This window comes from Mus caroli, unplaced genomic scaffold, assembly GCF_978045245.1.
Source record: "Mus caroli unplaced genomic scaffold, Mus_caroli_1 scaffold_12, whole genome shotgun sequence".
NCBI classification, from domain to species: Eukaryota; Metazoa; Chordata; class Mammalia; order Rodentia; family Muridae; genus Mus; species Mus caroli.
The window spans coordinates 98,306,161-98,324,582 of NW_028227267.1; the positions used below are offsets into that span (position 1 = coordinate 98,306,161).

Sequence of the window (18,422 nt, forward strand, 5' to 3'; positions counted from 1 at the left end):
GTTGCACTGAGAAATGTGGAGATGCAATTATTGAGGTATATAGGCACCCAAATATATGACTGATGAGAAAGGAAACACAGAGTGCCACCTTTTATTAAACAAATGAAAAAGGAAGAAAGAGATATAAACGTTTGCAGATCATGAAAGGCAAACTGCTATAGGCTGTCAGGAGACTATACAGTCTCTGTGAGCTCTCCAAAGAGAAGAGTTACACCCCCTCTCCCCAGATCTCATTGGGTACTCAGGAGTTTGACTGCAGGTAGACAAGGCAGGAAAGATCTTCAGGTGAAGGCATAGAGGAGGCAGACAGCGACCACTGTGAGAAGGCACTCACCTGGGCTCTTGGGCTCTTCTCTTCTGGAGAACAAAGCTTAAAGACCCCCAAACGAATCCCTTCTGCAGTCTCTCTATGAGAGATCCTTAACTACTAGGTGGACTCCCTGGGAACCTCCAGTGCTTGATAGAGAGGAAGTAAGGAATTATGCACTGGTTGGTTGAATAAGAACAAAGAAAGCTCTTTGTGCTAAGGAAGAACCATAAGTACTGATGTGAAGATGAATGAATTCATGAAGAAAGACCTCTGGGCATAGGCTTTGGGCAAAAGCTTAGAACATTTCATGCAACAGAGCTGAAAAAGGATTCCATTAACCCAGTTCTCATGCTTAGTGAGAATGCTAGATTTTAATCTACTCTTACACTGAGGGTAACTGTACCAAAAGCAAAACTGAACAGCTCAACCTCTGGATGGATTAGACTCGCTGCTCTAAATTAAGGTTTTGATGGGGCATGCCTAAATGTCAGTACTGTTTGTGTCTATGATACTATACAAGATGTCTGACTTTTAACCAAAAATAGTAAGAAAAGGGAAACATTAATATTCTGTCAGGAGACAACAGAATTAAGTCCATATGCAATGCAGATGTTCAAACTATCAGAGAATGTGTAATAATGGCATTAAAGGTTGAAGTAGACAAAATGGACAAAATGTATCAATACGTGGAAATTGTTAGTCGAGTTGAAAACTATAAGAAAAAATTAAATGGAGATGCTAATGTTGAGAGGCAGGACCAGGGGTGAAGAATGCCTGGAACAATTCTCTAGTTGTTAGGGGGGAAAACAAAAACAAACAAAACAAAACACCCGAGAAAACAAATTACATTTAGGATGTGGAGATAGGTCAGTGGCTTGTATAGCCACTTGTGAGCACCACAGAAAAGCCAGCTATGTATGAGTGTCTGTCATCCCGTTATTCATATGGTGAGATGGGAGGCAGACACCCGAGAATCCAGAAGATCATGAGCCAGCTAGCCTGGTATGTGGACAAGAATCAAAACACAAGAGAGAGTGCCGCAAAAGAGGTGAAACCTGGACCAAGATGAAGGTTATCCTCAGTCTTCCACATACACATCATGGCACAAATGTGCCTGAACTCAAGCTCATGTTTTCAGGAGGCTCAGTGAACTTTATGCCAAGGCAGTAAAAGTTCCTTAGGTCACTTCCCCTATGAAAGAAATAAAAATGTGCTGGGTAAAAGAAGGCAGAAGATCTAGGAGCTGTGAGCAGTCTCCAATGCTGACCCATAGAAGTGGAGTCCGGAGAGGAGGAGGCGAGGAGGGAGTGGGAAAGAGTAGGCCCGTGAGGCCTTCAGATGTAAACCATCGAAGACTTGATGGTTTACTGCTTTCAAAAGGAAGCGAAGACATCAAACTACATCTGGAAGAACCTCAGAGACAATAAGGCAGAACAAGTATTCCTGTCATCAAACACCCTCTCAAATATGAAATGTGCATACTTATGGAAACAAAATATGTGTAAGAACTGTTCAAGCTACTCAGAAGAAACAGGTGTATCAGATACAGATAAAGAAAGAATTATAGCGGATTTCTCATCAGAAACCATGCAGGTTAAAACACAAGATACTATTGCCAAATAATGAATTCAGTGACAAGGCATTTTAAATGGAGAAATAAACCTTTATAATGAACAAAGCTGAAGAGACCTACTGCCGGTTTATTTCCATTGTAAGAAATAAAAAGGAGTTTCTCTATTCAGAAGCATTGTGATAACGGGAAGACATTTGGACCTATGCAGAAACTGGGAATCACTGGAGATGGAGCAATAAAGGTAAATAAAAAAATTCTTTTTGAAGATTGATTTTTATTCTTAAGTGAACAAATGCATGCATACACATGAGTGCAGTGCCCACAGAGGCCAAGGCATCAAGTCCTGCGTGAACTAGAATTTCAGGCGACTGTGACCTGTCTGATGTGTGTGCTAGGAATCAAACAAGAGCAAGCGGGTACTTTAAACCCCTGATCTTTGTGGCTCCATTTTTTTTTCTTATTATATTGTCAATAAAAGGCAATTGTGTGGCTGGGCATGGTGGCCCTCACCTGTATCCCAGTGCTTGGGAGGCTCAGACAGGGAAGCTCAACTTTTAGGCCAACTTGGGCTTCAAACTGAGACCTTATCTCTAGAACCAAAAATGAAGCTTGAATTGTCTGAATAAACAGTAACATATATTGGATGCTTATGCCATACTTGAAGATAGTACAAAGAATGTGAGGAAATTATTTTGGTAATACTGCTGTGGGTTCTAATGTATGTATCAAGTTGGGTGCTCTATTTGAAAAGCACTCTAGCCAGGCAGTAGTGGTGTGTGCCTTTAATCCCAGACAGAGTTAGGAGAATCTCTTGAGTTGGAGGCCACCCTGATCTACAGAGCAAATTCCAGGATGGCCAGAGCTACAGAGAGAAACCATGTATAAACATACCTATAGTAAAAGTAAATAGAATCACAAAAATAATTTTAAAGAGTTTTTTTTTTAATTTAATGTCTTGAGTTTCTGCATGTATATCTGCATGCCAGAAAAGGGCCCAAGATTTCACTAGAGGTGGTTGCAAGCCATCGTGTGGTTGCTGGGAATTGAACTCAGGACCTCTGGTAGGGCAGCCAGTGCTCTTAACCTCTGAACCATCTCTCCAGCCCACAAAAATAATTTTTAAAGACACAAAGGAATAGAGGATAAGTGGAGAAAACAAAATTAAGATAGATTAAAATTTAAGCACAGGGAAAAATGGCATGCAATTAATAAAATGTAAATCATTTAAATGTAGACATTATAAGTTGAAAGATTGTCAACACAGTTGAAAAACATAGCTCAACTAGAGGGTGTCTATAAGAAGGTCATTTTTAAATACAATACACAGAAAGATGACAAAATATAGGAAAGGAGGCTGGAGAGATGATGGCTCAGTTGGGGGGGCGGTGGTATGGGGGACGTTTGGGATAGCATTGGAAATGTAAATGAGGAAAATACCTAATAAAAAAATTAAAAAAAAAAAAAAAGAATGCATGCTGTTCTTTTAAAGGACTCAAGCTTCATTCTCAGCACCCACCTCTAACTCCTTCTCCAGGGTAACAGAACTGTCTTCCAGCAACAGTGGGACCCTGGGCGTGTGCCATGCGTGTGCGCGCGCGCGCACACACACACGCACACACACACACTCACACACACAAATAGGTGGGTCTGGAAAGGTAGCGCAGTGGTGAAGAGTGCCTGCTACTCTGGCAGAGCAGAGGGTTTGATGTCTCAGACTCTTCAAGCGCCTGCTCTCACTTGCACATATCTAAACACACACAATTTAAAAAAAATATTTTTAGAAAATATATATTATAAAAACAAAATCTGCTGGAACCATGATAAAGTAATTATGAATTCTACAGTAGTGCCTAACTTGTTCTATTTCTGACCCTCCTTAGAGAAGCTGGTAGTGCTTCACTCAAAGGAAGTCATCATATTGATGCCAAATTTAATGTGGACATCCTATCAGCATAGCACTAAGGCCCAGTGTTCAGCAAGGCCCACTGCTGAACTCAAGTGATCCTCCTGTGTCACCTTCCTTTATGGCACTAACGGTGTGCACCACTGTGCCCAGCCTCCCGCAGACCTGGAAGAACCAACAAAATGAGCATGTAGGGTGGCAGATAGATGAAAGCTTTCTGCTAGTGTAAAAGCTTGGGTGATAAGTGCACTGCTGTAACTATGAGGGTTTTCCCTCCGTCTATACTTAGTGGACCTTCTGTATTCATCATACTTAAAGGGCTGAGAGGGAGTCTACCCCCAGGACAATGCTGGTTTGCCTACTGTCTGTTGTAAAACAAATGCTTGCTCCAACCTGACATTCCTCTCCAGCCATGCAGCCTAGTGCATATGCAGCATCCTTCTGGACTGTTGGCAGTAAATCTCCACCCAAATATGCCCCGGCAATGAAAACACAACACAATTAATATGAATATGTGCTGTGCGCCTAGATTGGGCAGATCTACTGCTCCACTACCGTATTCACATCTGTGAGACCCCTTAGAACGTTCGGTTTCTCCAGGCCATGTGCTTCTGCTCTGCTTTTCTTTTTCCTCCTCCTCTCCCTCTTCCAATTTTCTCTTCTCTCCCCATCACCTTCTGCTCCACCTTCCTTCCCTTTTATCTGCCCAATCATCAGCTCTATAATGGAATGATAACAATTAACTTATTAGATTGAAAGATAAAAATCAACTTCCAGACCTAGTCTTGACCATGTTGTACCTGTACTATTTGTGTGTGATTGATTTTTTTTTTTTACCTGAATTCTTGGTCTAGAAGACCTCCTTGCATTTCATCTCCCCATCTGCCATCATCATCTCAGTGAGTAACTGTCATGGCACTCTGTCCTTCCCAGCTCCTGAGAAGACAGTTTGTCTGCCCTGCTCTTCAGTCCCGGCTTCCATGTCACTCTCTACTCCATTGCTCTCCTCCCTTCATGGGTTTGCCTTTTCTCCTCTTGGCTTTGGCCCTCGTCTGAAGGAATGCAGACTGATGGCAGCAGTCTGTGAGAGCAAACACTATGGTGATACTCACTTGTATTCCCACATGGACTCGAGCTGAGGGTCCCTTTGTATATTCCTGCTGGATGGTTAATGTGAGTGCTGACGTGCTGAACTTTTCTTAACCCCCCCATGGTGGAAATGCCAATTGTATTTTTGGCTAGTGTATAAGGCACTCATAAGTGCCAATAAAGTACCAACAAAGGCTTTTAAGAATGAGAAGAGTTTTGGAGATCATTTCAAGCTAAAGGCGCTTCCCTAATGTCGTGGCTGATGAAATGTATTATCACCAAAGAACTGACGATCCTTATTTTCATTTCTTCTTATTGTACCTATAGAGATGGTGGCTTTGTCAGGCTAGAAATAAATCTCCAATACAGCAGATGTTATCTGTTGAAGGTGATGGTTATAAGTTGACCTGGAACAACAGCATTTGGAAAATTGTCCCCCAGTATCTATTCTTAAGAGAATTATACCTGGGTTCACTATAACCTAATATAATTAAAAACTGGCACCAGAAACATTCTCTTGGCCCCACATAGACTCTGTGCTGGTGACTAAGGCCACTGAGCTCTAGAGTCTCATCTAGTAGCTGCAGTCCTCCAACATGCTGGTGGCCTGACCTCGGTTCTGACAATCGCCCATTGGTGCTCTGCTTGCTCTGAGTGTAAGCTTTGTGTGGAGTTGGGATGACCCCCTAGCTTACTGGGAGATTAAATGAACGGATAGATAGGAAATACTTCAAAGCGTACCCGACATAGAATAAGTGGTACGCAGTTTATATAGTTACTATTTACTTGAAAGATGGACAGTAGGCTCTGATGCCTTTCTTCCTTATAACTTGTCAGCTAATGACAAGGACAGCTGACTCGGGTCTTCACCCCCGAGGGTTAGCTTTACTCCTGTTTATAATTTGAAGGGCTTACTTCTCTCTTATTAGAGTTTATACTCTAAATAGTTGGTTTTACCAGTGCCTATTATGATATGGTTTTTCTCTGCTTTTGTTCTTTATGTGTCTTGTCTGTTGCATAATTTTTGTGTTACATTTTTAAAACCTGATATATATAGCGATACTATTTTAGTGGCTTTTAAATCTTTAGTTTCATGAGTCTGTGCAATGAAAACGAGGATATGTAAAATTTCAGATGAGCACTTAAAAAGATATGGAATATAACCTTGTGCTTTGTTATAAATTCCCATTTTACCCAACATTCATATGTGATCTTTGACTAGAATACAATTATTGAAGGTACTCGACCATATGAATACAAGTATGACCATACGTTGCTTTTAAAGATTCACGATCTCCCAGTAACGTGGTCTAAGTAAAATATTCTCTCTTTTAATTATGTAGTCCTCCTCGCCATCCTCACCACAGCCTCATTCTAGCCACTGCAGAGCGAAGGCCTCATCATTGTGTCACCATGCATCCCTGCCCTGGGGCAAACGTAACCATGTAGGCCCTGCAAAGGCTACCAGTCCATCTCTCCGTCTTCGTCGCTGGCGACCCTTCTTACGCCTGCCATCTTTGGGTCTCCATTCTGTTGTAAGTGTAGTCAATCTTCCATCTCTTCTCCCAGTGACAAGGGCAGTCTCTTTTGTTTGTGTGTTTGTTTTTCCTTAAACGTCTTCCGTCTTTAAAGTGCTTTTCTCTTGGTTCACTCAACCATTTAGCTTTTTCTGCCCCAATAAAATTGCAAGCATACCTCCATGCTCTGCAGTCTGGCTTGACTTTTGCTTGCGCCTTGGTGAATATCCATCTTTCCACTCCATACTCTGTGAATCTGTGGGTCCCTGCCTATTGCTGAGTACTGACTGGCATTTGTAATAACACTAAGTTTCTGTGAACTGTTAAAGTGTGTGTGTTTCTTTATCCTTCAACACTCCGATTTCACTTAGATAACTTAGGTCAACAAATGCTATGTACCTCTGAGTTCTTTGCCATCTATTCCTTTATTATTTTTTCCTATTTCTGAGCATGACTAGTCTCTTGCCATCCTCTGGATTGCTTTACTTAGTCTGTCCTCAGTCTAAACCCTTCATGGTGTAGTGTGTTGCATCTAAGCTACTTTATTCCTTGATGTGGCTCAGGTGTTTGGCTTAATCTTGGTCCAATCTTTCCTGCCAGTTCAGTTTCTCATCTTTCCAATTAGGAGGTGGAAATTTGCTCCTTGTGTGCTGGTATAGGTGTCCTGCAAATTTTATTATTTCTCTTGTAAGCTAAAATTATCAGTCAGCTATTATAATATGTATGTGTGTATATATGTATATATATATGTATATATATATATATATAACTGTAAATATCAAAGTTGATAGAATTCTAACAGTTCTCATGCATTAAAATAAACTGCAGAATTAAGCAACCAAGCCCTTATCTTTGTGATGTTTTAAGCTCCTGAAAGCCCAGGCTGTGCCTTGATAGAACCAGTGTAAACATGCAGTATCTGAATGCTTTGGTGTATGCCGTACATCCACAGAGACTTGTTATTTCTATAAATCATTATGGCATTTGAAGCAAGAGGAAGTTTAATTACACATACATTTTAACATTTAAAAGCAGTGAAATGTCCCCCCCCCCTTTTACCTTTTAAAGCTACCTTCAAACTATCAAGTCAACAGTTTTCTTTGATCATTTGCTTCCACCAAATATCAGTATGGTCCTGTACCTTCCATTTGTACTGAATATCAACAGACTGCCTCTCTCCCCCTCTCCTTCTCTTCCTCTCCTCCTTTCTTCCCCCCTTCTCTTCCTCTCCTCCTCTCCTCTCCTTCTCTTCATCCACCTCCCCTCCCCTCTCTCCTTCTCTTCCTCTCCTCCCTTCCCCTCCCTCCTCCTTTACCCTCTCCTCCTTTCCACCCCACCTCTCTCCTCACACCATTGATTTGTCCCTTTTATTCATCCATCCATTTGATACTTACGCTTCTCACTGTGCTATGTACGGTTTGGCCCAGTGAAGGATAGAGTGAACTGGAAGAACAAAGTACAGTTTAATTTTGTACATTCTGACCAGGGGACAATTCACTTAATTATATGTATGGAAATTTTCTGTATTTACAAATTCTAAACATAAATGAGAATGTTATAAACCTTGCCATTTCCAGTTTTATGTTTTTGTGTATTATTGTTTATTGCTTCATATTAATTCCATTGCCTTATTGCTTTGCAAAATTTCCATAGCACAGTGCTTAATAACATGGATTGAAGCTGCATTGCATGAATTGTAGTCCAGGGGCCATCACATGTTACCCATTCATACGTGTCACTTAAGGCCTTTACCTCTGTGTTCTTGAGTGTAAGATACATATATGACCTACCTAACTAGATCTGTGGTTAGTTGGTCAATACAAATGTAGCATTCTATCAGTGCCTAGTACAGATTAAGTGCCCTATAATTATACCTTAAACCATTTCCTAATGTGAAACTTATATTTAATAGTTAATGAATGCACTGATAATTGATTGATTTATATCACTTTTTAATCCTTTGGGATTAATAAGCTTTCTAAATTGGGGATTTAAAAGACACAGAAATGTCATTGGTAAGGCAAAATGTCCCAATCTATAGCTTCTGTTTTTCATATTTGCTATGTTCTTTGCTATTCTGGACAGGCAGGCACGCAGGAACTCGCTGCTTGCTTACTCTTGGGTTTCCTGGGATACTTGTTGAGTGATTGACTTTAGAATTTAGTCTAAGGATAAAGCTTCCCAGAACTAAGGAGGTCCTGAAGAAAGTTGACACATTTACCTTTTAAGAAGAGTTTGAAGGCTTTAGAGTTTGATCATTGCTTTTGTGAGGGATTTTGCTTTTTGTTGTAAGACAGGACCTCACTGTGTAGCTCTGGACTCACACTCTTGATCATCCAGCCTTACCCTCTCAAGTACTGGAATTAGAGGCATGTGCCTATAATATACCTGGTTTGAGACTTGTATTTTAATTTCCACTTCACGTTAAAAGGGACATTGGTACATAATTTTGGTACATTAGATTTGATACTTGCTTACATTTGTGACAATATATTAATATAATATATAAGGTTTATATAGCACTTAACAGGTTACAAATATTTTCACAATGTCATTTAAACCTCAGTGGGGTGGGACTGGAAAAAATGGCTTAGTGGTTAAGAACACAGGTTGCTCTCTCAAAGGATCTCAATTCAATTCCCAGCTCCCACATGGCAGTTCACAATGTTCTGTTACTCCAGCCCCAAGGGATCTGACATTCTTTTCTGGCCTCTGTAGACAGTGCATGTACATGGTTCACAGATATTCATCAGGAAACATCCCTACACATGTTAAAGAAAAATTAAAGTTAAAAAAATTTAACTAAAAACCCATATGTAGTAGAACAAAACTATTATCTTAATACTCACAAGCCTTAAACCAGGATAAGAAACCCAAGGCTGCCTTGCACCTCACTGGGCGATATGAACAATGGAAGCTAAATGATGCCCAGTTCTTAAAGGCACTTGTTCAAGGAAATCATTTATGAAAACTGAAACTCAGAGCCTTTGTATACTTAATATTTTTAAATATTATCTTATTGTCTGTAAAATAAGATTCCCAGTTAAGAAATTCCTTGTAGGGCTTTTGTGTTTTAATGAATTTATAAGGATTTGCCTTGGGTCAGCCTTGAAAAACTAGACTCTCCTCTAACTGATAAAATGATAGGAGATTGAGTAACCACAGCCATTTCTGGACTAGGAACTAAGGAAATTGACAGTCGCCCATGTCAAGTATTTGAAGGACTACTAGATTCAAGAAAGATTGGGCTTTATCCAGCATGGTGGAAAATACGAAACATATTTTAGCATCTTTAGGAGACAAGACTTTACAAAACTAGATTGTCTTATTCATGTCAGTTCCTGTTGTGAGAGGGCTCTGTATTAAAGAGAAGTACAGGAATGGAATGATGGTAAACTGTAACGTTGATTTCTACAGCTGTGGAGTTCTTTAGTTCTAGACGGCAATGGACAAGAGGTAGTTTGCCCTAGCAGTTTAAGAGGATTTTCTTTCACTTATAACTCAAGGGAAATAATTAAAAAAGAATAAGACTAAATGAGTCATTATGTCAGTAAATATTTGGAGCCACTCTGGATGCGTTGTGAAATAAAACAGTAATGAGTGAAAAGGTAGTGCTTATTCTGTAACTTTGATTTCCACATCAAATGCGTTTATATTAAACTATGGAAAATATATAATTATTTGATGATGGAAATAACAACCTTGGAGTTATAAGATACTGTGTTGCCTAAAAAGATATTAGACAATAGGAGACATAATTTGGTTTCAGCTACCTCAAAATTTTTGCTTCAAATAATTAAAGTTCCATATGTATTTAGCTGTGATTACACTTCCTTTTAACTTAGAGTTGGTAAATAGCTAACACATTTACTATATATTATAAAATGCCAGCTTATATAACTTTACCTAAGTTATTCAACTGTCTGAGAAATGTATTACTTGTGTAAATTGAATTTGATAAAAGGGAATGTAGGTATAGTTTAAATAGTTTAAATGTAGGAATAGTTAAAATAGTTTATTAAGGGTTAAAGAATGAAGAAGTAGAAGTTAACAGGGTTTTATATTTTATTTGTTTCCTTTCTACAGTTGTAATCATCAGACTGTTTCCTTATCTCTTCTCATTTATAAGCTGTTGGAATCTGGAAAGATTGTTTATACTGCATTGTTCAAAGCATGAGATTTTTAAGCTCAGGCAACAGATGATTTTCTCTCTGGTGTCCTAAAATTTAATTTCAAAAGAGTTGCTAACTTTAAGAGTTATGAAAAATGTTTTAACATTCATAGTTTAAAGTTTTATAATTGCATAAGTGAGCTCAGTCATGCATTTCATTGAGCAATATGCACTGTGTATACGCTGTGCACATAGAGAGCGTCTTATGCTGGACACTGGGACTTTCAAGTTAAGCAAGTGTTCAGTTTTCAGTTTAGGTGAACTAAACAACATGTGCCTTCCTTGTTGATGGTGAACATGGTGTCACAAACGTACACATGTCGCTCTGTGCTCAGATCAGTAACTGGCCTTGAATTAGATTGGGTGAATGTTGTCTTCTGTCATTTGATATCATTTATATACATTTATTTGTACTTGACTGATTTGTTTAACTACTAATGTTTTTCATACATTTTCCCTCCTATTCCAGGCACCAAGTATAGATGAAAAAGTAGATCTTCATTTTATTGCGTTAGTACATGTAGATGGGCATCTCTATGAATTAGGTAAGAACCATTTTAATTCATCCTGGGGAGAGTAATGACCAGGCTCTTCTTGTTGTTCTCACTTTGTTTCCTGAAATTGATAGATCTAAAATTGAGTTGGCAGAATAATCCTTTTCCTGTTTAGTGTTTTTTTTTAACTAGGAAAAAATGTTTTTGTTATTCTAGTATCTTATAGTTCAAGAATGTTTATATACACCTCTTCTGCACTGTGGTAAAGCAGAAAATAAACAAGAAACGTCTATGAGTTACTTTGACAATGTTTGATAAGCTACTGAATTAGTTGTCATATCTGAGTGAACTTCTTTACTTTTAAAATGTATTTATATAGTATTGCGTATCACTCTTTTTCAGATTTTTGTATTGCCCTATGTATATTAGTCTGGTAATGGCTTCTTATTTAAGGCAAAGCACAATGATTAAATACTTAATCTTTTGTTACTTACAAACTTACTTACAAACAGGTGAACTGTGACTAGAGAAAATGCCTAGATAGGAGATATGGTCCCAGTATTGAAAAGCAAAAGAAGTCCCAGTATAAGGAAGAGAGACAGAGAGAGAGACAGAGAGAGAAAGAAAGAAAGAAAGAAAGAGAAACCCTAACTAAAAGAAACAAAGGAGAAGTGTTTTCAATAACCATGCATGTGTAGTCTTGTCTTGCCTCTCTGCTATGGGTCTGTTAGCTGCCACTTTTGATTTTCTTAGCTTATTTAAAGGCAGCAGTGTTATAAAGTAGCTCAGGTTGTGACTGTAAATATAAATCACAGAATTATAAATGTTGTACAGGAAATGTAGTAATAAAGTCATGTCCTTCACTAAAGAGAAACGGGCATTCTGCAGGAGTGTTGTGATTTGAGTCAGAATCATACTAAACGTAAAAGAAGTCATTGCTACTCACATAAGCTGACCTGCAGAGCCAGTTAGAAGGTACTGCGTTAGACAGTACTGCGTGATGGGTTAGCTCTACAGAACCCGCATGGGAGAGAGGTTGAAATAGTCACTGAAGGCCTCCTGTGTCTGGTTGATTTCTGAAAGCAGAATTTTGCCATACGCATTCTGCTGACTTCAAGGTGTAGGAGTAGAAGCCAGTGGTCAAATGCTTCCCTAGCAGAAGCCAGACTCTGCGTTCCTTCCCTTGCCTGCAAGGAAGAAAAACAAAATAAGACGAGAAAGGAGATTCGGAAAAGATGAGAGAAACAGTATATTTAATATATAATCAGAGATCATAAGAGTGATGTTAGCATTGAAAATGAGAGAATTTACAGAGAAGACAGCGATCTACAAGATGTTTAGAAAATTAAGTCTAGGTCCGCAGCAGTTATATCAGGCAGCTCACAACCTCCGGTCATTCCAGCTCTGGGGGTGAGCAGCCTGCTCCTGCACACATGCACACACACTACAATTTTTAAAAAATATGTAAAATTAGAATCCTATGGAAATTGGATTTTTTTTTAAAGTGAGTGTAAAGATGTTCAGAGATGTCAAGAACTCCCGTCTTGGAAGTGTAGTAGAGAACAGAGAGAGCTACTGATTCCTTCCACAGAAATCAGCTCTTACCCAGTGTGACTGACAGGAATGGTCCTAATCAATTCAAAAGGAACATTGAGCAAGCTGAATAATTCATACTGAACTCATGAATTAAAAATCGAGATTAAGAGAATGCTATTTTTAAGGAAACAACAAATTAAAAATCACTGTATTTATTGGTGCTTGGGACTTCACCTAGGCCTCATATACTCTTGGCAAGCAGTGTGCAGCTGAGGTCCACCTCCATCCTGTGTAATCTTAGTTTTAACCCATCTGATTGTAGGCATGATGCAGTAATTCCTACAGGACAGTTGCTTAACAGAGGATGGTGGCAGTGTTTAATTATTTACTCGTTACTAAATTGTGAAGTTAACTCATAAAAGGGACCAGGTTATTTCTGGTTTTCTTTTCTTTGGGGCTTCAGAACGTTCCTAGTATATGTAGAGGAAAGTAGTACAGATTTAAAAATGAATCACTCCTTCTGAATAAATTAGCAGATAGGAGTTCAATGGGGAATTCCAAGTAGACAGAGTAAACAGATTTTAAAAATGTTAACTAATGAATTATTGCCTGTTAGAAGTAAGCTTGAAAAACTCGTATTTTAGAATAGTTTTGGATATTTATGGGAACGAGGATAGTATATAGACCTTCCATTTACCTCTCTCCTAGGTTTGTCAAACCCTGTTAGTATTTCCGAAACATTTGAAAATAAGTCACACACTGTAATCTCGCTCTGTGTCTCTCTTTGAAAGAGGTGAATACTTTTCTGTAGGACTGCCATGTGTCAGTAGCAGTGATGCGACATCATGAAGGGACCTGGCTCAGAGCATGCTTGTTACAGCAGTGAACCCAGGCTCAGCTGTGGAAGTTAGGTGGCCTGCTCTGGAACTTTGTCTTCTTGAATCCCTTTTATTGCCTTTTATGTCAGTGACATTTATTTTTAAGAAGCTAGGACATTTATTGGAGTTTTCCTTTGACCCGTGTTGTCTACTATGTCACCATGATTTATATGTTTGGGGAAAGAGCACTATATATAGCGCAGAGATGCTGCAGCCCCTCTAGTCCATTGTATAAGAAGCCATTTGCCTACTTGGATCATTTTCTGTGCATTAACATTTGTCACTTGGTTTAGTTAGTATTGTTTCAGGAGATCCTTTGAGACTATCTATGTAAATATGTAAGTTTTCATCAAGTTACCTTCCCCCTTTTTAGAGAGGGTTTAACTATATAACCCTGACTATCCTCAAACTCACAGAGATGTGCCTGCCTCTGCCTTCCAAGTGTTGGCATTAAAGGTGTGTGTCTCTGTGCCTGGCCAGTGGTTACCGTTCATATCAAAATTAAGCCAAGACAGTTACAGGCCTGTGATCCTAGTTACCAGCAAGATAGGAGGATCATAAGTTCAGGTCTTCTCTGGGCTAGGAGTGAGTTCAAGGCCAGGCCGATGGTCAGTGTGGTGACTCTCCCCTCGAATTACAAAGTCTAGAGAGACTAGGGATAGGGCTGAATGGCAGGAGATTTTCCTAGCATCTTTGGTACACTTGCTTCAAGCCCCAGTACCTCACAACATGAGTACGAAATCCAGCTGAAGGCTGCCTCTCTAGCTTCGCAGTTATCTTTGCTCTAAACTGGTGTTAGAATGAAATGTGTATAGTTTCATTTTGCTTGTTTTCTTCAACTTCCCAAGAACAATGGTCAGTATCTAACTCTTTTTTTTTTTTTTTTTTTTTTTTGGTTTTTTGAGACAGGGTTTCTCTGTATAGCCCTGGCTGTCCTGGAACTCACTTTGTAGACCAGGCTGGCCTCGAACTCAGAAATCCGCCTGCCTCTGCCTCCCAAGTGCTGGGATTAAAGGCGTGCGCCACCACGCCCGGCTGAGAGTATTTTATTACTGTATTTATTTTCTGTTTGTTTTTGAAACAAGATCTCATTATGTAGAAAGTTAAAAAGTTTGGATATGGATCAAGTTCACTTTGATTAGCATTGGCTCTTATCATTATGCACATTTTCATAAAATAGACAAGACTAGCTTACTGAAGATTATTGTGAAGTTGCATAAATATTTTAGTAAATAGTTCTTAGCTGAATTGTTGCTTTATGATACTTTCATTGATACTATACAATTAAGCCACACTGGCTTTTCATTGATAAAATCATGTCATTCTTATGTAAATAAGATCCTCTGATTTAGCTTTAAAAGTGTAGAAGCGTTTGTATCTCTAAGAGTAAAAAATGATTTCTGGGTGACTGCAGCTTTTAGTCCCAGCACTTGGGGGCAAAGGCAGGGGAATCTGTGAGTTCAAGGCCAGCCTGGTCTACACAGAGAAAGCTTGTCTCAAAAACAAAACAAAAGTAACAAGAAAGATTTATTATAGGCCAACTGGGGATTTTTGTAGGGACCTGTACATAAAGGAGAAAATTGTTACTTGAAGATAAGATGTACCCTAACCAAAACGTGTACTGTAAATGCCAGGGACCCATCAAGCAGTGACCTAGAGAGGCATTGCTGCTGCTTCACGGACAGAAGGTGCAGCCGTAGAAAGCACTCATTTAATGAAGAAACCTCTGCTCAGAGTTGGTGTTGATCCAGATGTGTAGTTTCTTTAAATGCAAATGGTATACATATGCTAATTGTGGATATTTGGGGGAAACTAAAGCCATAGATTGTATATTTGATAATCTTATTTTAAGATATATTACTTTAACTATGTGACTTTCCTTGATTCACTGTTAAGCGAAATCGGTAGGTAAGAATAAGAAAGAATTTAAACTATTTGTCTATTTTCCACAGATGGACGGAAACCATTTCCAATTAACCATGGGAAAACTAGTGATGAGACGTTGTTAGAGGTAACAGTAAAGTAACTGGCCTGTTTTAAACTTTCCTGACTTTCCTGTCATCTTTAAACATCTTTAAAGATGACTGCAAGTTTTCTTTCTGTAGATGCTTCATGGTCCTTGATCATTTTAGAACATCCCCAAACAAAATTTTGAATTCATCTTAAAACTATACAAGCAAGAAACTTTGTTCCCAAGCCCTGTGTGAACAAGCTTAAATTTGAAAAAGGCAAAAGAGTTGCTAATTATAGGTCATCCTCCATTGAATCTGATACCATCAGTTGTGACTTGATCCCAGGTTTAGAGATATTTTCATGGGAACAAATTGTGTGGCTTAACATCAAAGCATGATATAATTTTTTTAGGTTAAAAGTTGATTCGAGATGGTCTTACATTTAACATTCTAGCCTGAAAGCATCTGTGTGGACCAACTGGCCTTGAACTTGCAGAGTTCTGCCTCCTGAGCATTTAACCTCCTGATCATCTGGGTTTTATGGCAAACATTAGTATCACAACTACCTGGAGAAATTAGAAAAAAGGAATGGGAAATTACTTGCCTGGGTACAGAGAGAGTTTATCAACCTGGGCAACTTAGTAAGACTCTGAGAAGCGGGGGAGGGGTGGTGGGGCTTGAGTGGAATGCTTGCCAAGACTCTGGCTCTCACCATCAGCCCTGGATACAGGCAGAGGGACGTGGTGGCAGTATTTACTATATTTTATGCTAAGCAAATCACTTTGCCACTTGTTTATTTTTCGACATTTTAAGTTTTCATTTCATATTGGAAAAAGAAGTCTTTAGAATAAAATTAGTGTGAATCAAAAAAATACAGAATTTATAAACTGAAAACTTATACTTTCCCTCCCATAGGATGCCATAGAAGTTTGCAAGAAGTTCATGGAACGCGACCCTGATGAGTTAAGATTTAATGCCATTGCTCTCTCGGCAGCATAGCATCTTGACAGAAACACCAAATACTGTATTATTTGCAACAAAAGTTAAATTTCTGATGCCATAACTAACTCAAAATTTTTAATATTTTCATTAACTTGACTAAACTTTATGTGAATAAACTTTGACTTTACCTGTATTTTGTGTTGTTTTTGCTACAACTTAAAGGTCAGTTCTCTGCTTTTTCCCCCCCGCTGAGTAGATTTCTCTTGCTAGTGAATGCTCTCTCGCTGTTTTGATATTTCAAGAAGATCACGTATTAGAACATCACTGGTCCAGAATTTCACTCCCAGTGTGAATACACATTGCATGTTATCTTTCCTTACTTATACAGGAAACAGTTGTTGAGCGTTTACTTGCAACAAGATGGTAACCATCCTAGACAACAGATGTTAGCAGCTGTGAACAGTGCTAACTGATGCCCTGGCCGTGGAGTTCATTCCCCTTTGATTAGAGATAGGTAGAAGACACACAAAGGACGCTGAAAGCAGTGATGGAGACAAGGAGGCCTTCTGTGCAGAGCTGACCAAAGCTGAGACCGGAGTGAGAGAAAATTGGAGAGTGGGAAGGAACAGGAAATAGTGTTTACAGCATCTCCAAGTTCTACGTCCTGAGAGAAGGATCCATGACCTGCACACAGGAAGAAGTGGGGGCAGGGAAGGAAGCGTGCTATAGGAGAGGACATTTGGATTTACTGCCAGTGTGATATTAAGTCACAGGGGTGGCGTTTAAGTACAAGAGTGAAGATTTATAACTTTGAAAGATCAATCTGATAACCATGGAGGAATATGTGGGACACGGGGGCTTCAGAAGACAGACAAAGGGAATTAAACCCACAGTGGGAGTTAATGAGAGGTGTGCTCGTGTTGGTCGGGGTGTGCTTTTAGGAAGGAAGTTTTTAAAGACATAAGGCTCTAAAAAGAAGAACATTTATAGAGTTGGATTACTCTATAATTACCCAGGGTTACTGAAATGGACTTTTTTAGATGTTCATGGGAGAGGGCTACTTGGCTGTGTACATCTATCAAAACTCATTGAATTTCACACATAAAATCTATTTTCACAGTATGTACATTTCTTCTCAGATGCAAGACAACAAAAGCAGATTTGAGTTGGACTGAGGGTAATAGGAAAAAGGCAAGCTTATCCTACATGAAATTCTGAACCAGTGCTGGGGTGTAGTGTAATGATGACTCACTGAATTACTGTGGATTCCTGAGGCATTTTTGTGGCAAAAGTGTCTTTTAGCAAGTGTGTCATGGCAGTGTGTTGTAGAATGAATAGTATCTTTATTATCAATGTCTAGTTGCATCAGCACCTGGAAACTTATAAATGATGTTTAGGACTCTACCTTACTACCTGCATTTTAAACTAGGTCCCCAAGTGACTTATATAAATATTTGGGGAATCAATAAATTGGAAAAAAACAAGGTGTAATCAGAAAGCTACTTTGGAGGCCTTTTAAGTTTTCCTGTTTTCCATCATTGTAACAACAGACTAGATAAGCTGTTGACAGTTGGAATGAAGTGATCTGAATTACATTCTATACTGGGACACCACACCTACATGCCTTTGTCATGTCTGGGATTAGAGCCAAGTGCTCTGTTCTAGTGACGTCATTTGTGTGTTTGCATGCCTGTTGTGCAGCTCTTCCTGCCTCCCTGTATTTCTCCTATGTGCAACGTCTTAGTTCTAAAGTAATGGGACAATATCCAGAACTAATATTCCTCTAACTTAACTATGAAGAACACTGAGGGGGAAACTAATGGGTTGAAGTGTTAGGGTTGGTTTGTTTGTTTCTTTGTTTTGCTTTTGCTTTTTGTTTATGTCTAAGGACCGCAACAGAGGATATTTGCTTTACTATCATGACTCATGTTAAACTGTAACTGAGTTTTCATTGAAAAACTCATCTATTTCAGGATCTATTTGCTTTTTTTTTTTTTTTTTAAGTTCCTGTTTGATTATGTGTCATTTGGCATAAGTGACTCATTTTGACTTGGTCT

At 39.0% G+C, this 18,422-nt stretch overlaps 1 protein-coding gene across 3 annotated transcripts in view; it reads left to right on the top strand.

Annotated features, from left to right (window-relative positions):
- The window catches only part of Uchl3 (ubiquitin C-terminal hydrolase L3), a 42,842-nt gene extending 26,284 nt beyond the window's left edge, over window positions 1-16,558 (top strand). For all 3 annotated transcript variants that reach the window (XM_021181780.3, XM_021181783.2, XM_085828813.1), the window contains 3 exons: window positions 11,033-11,108; window positions 15,424-15,482; window positions 16,339-16,558. In XM_021181780.3, the coding sequence (XP_021037439.1) occupies window positions 11,033-11,108; window positions 15,424-15,482; window positions 16,339-16,422 (219 nt within the window). In that variant the 3' untranslated portion in view covers window positions 16,423-16,558. The remainder of the gene's footprint in view (window positions 1-11,032; window positions 11,109-15,423; window positions 15,483-16,338) is intronic.
- Window positions 16,559-18,422: the final 1,864 nt, after the last annotated feature.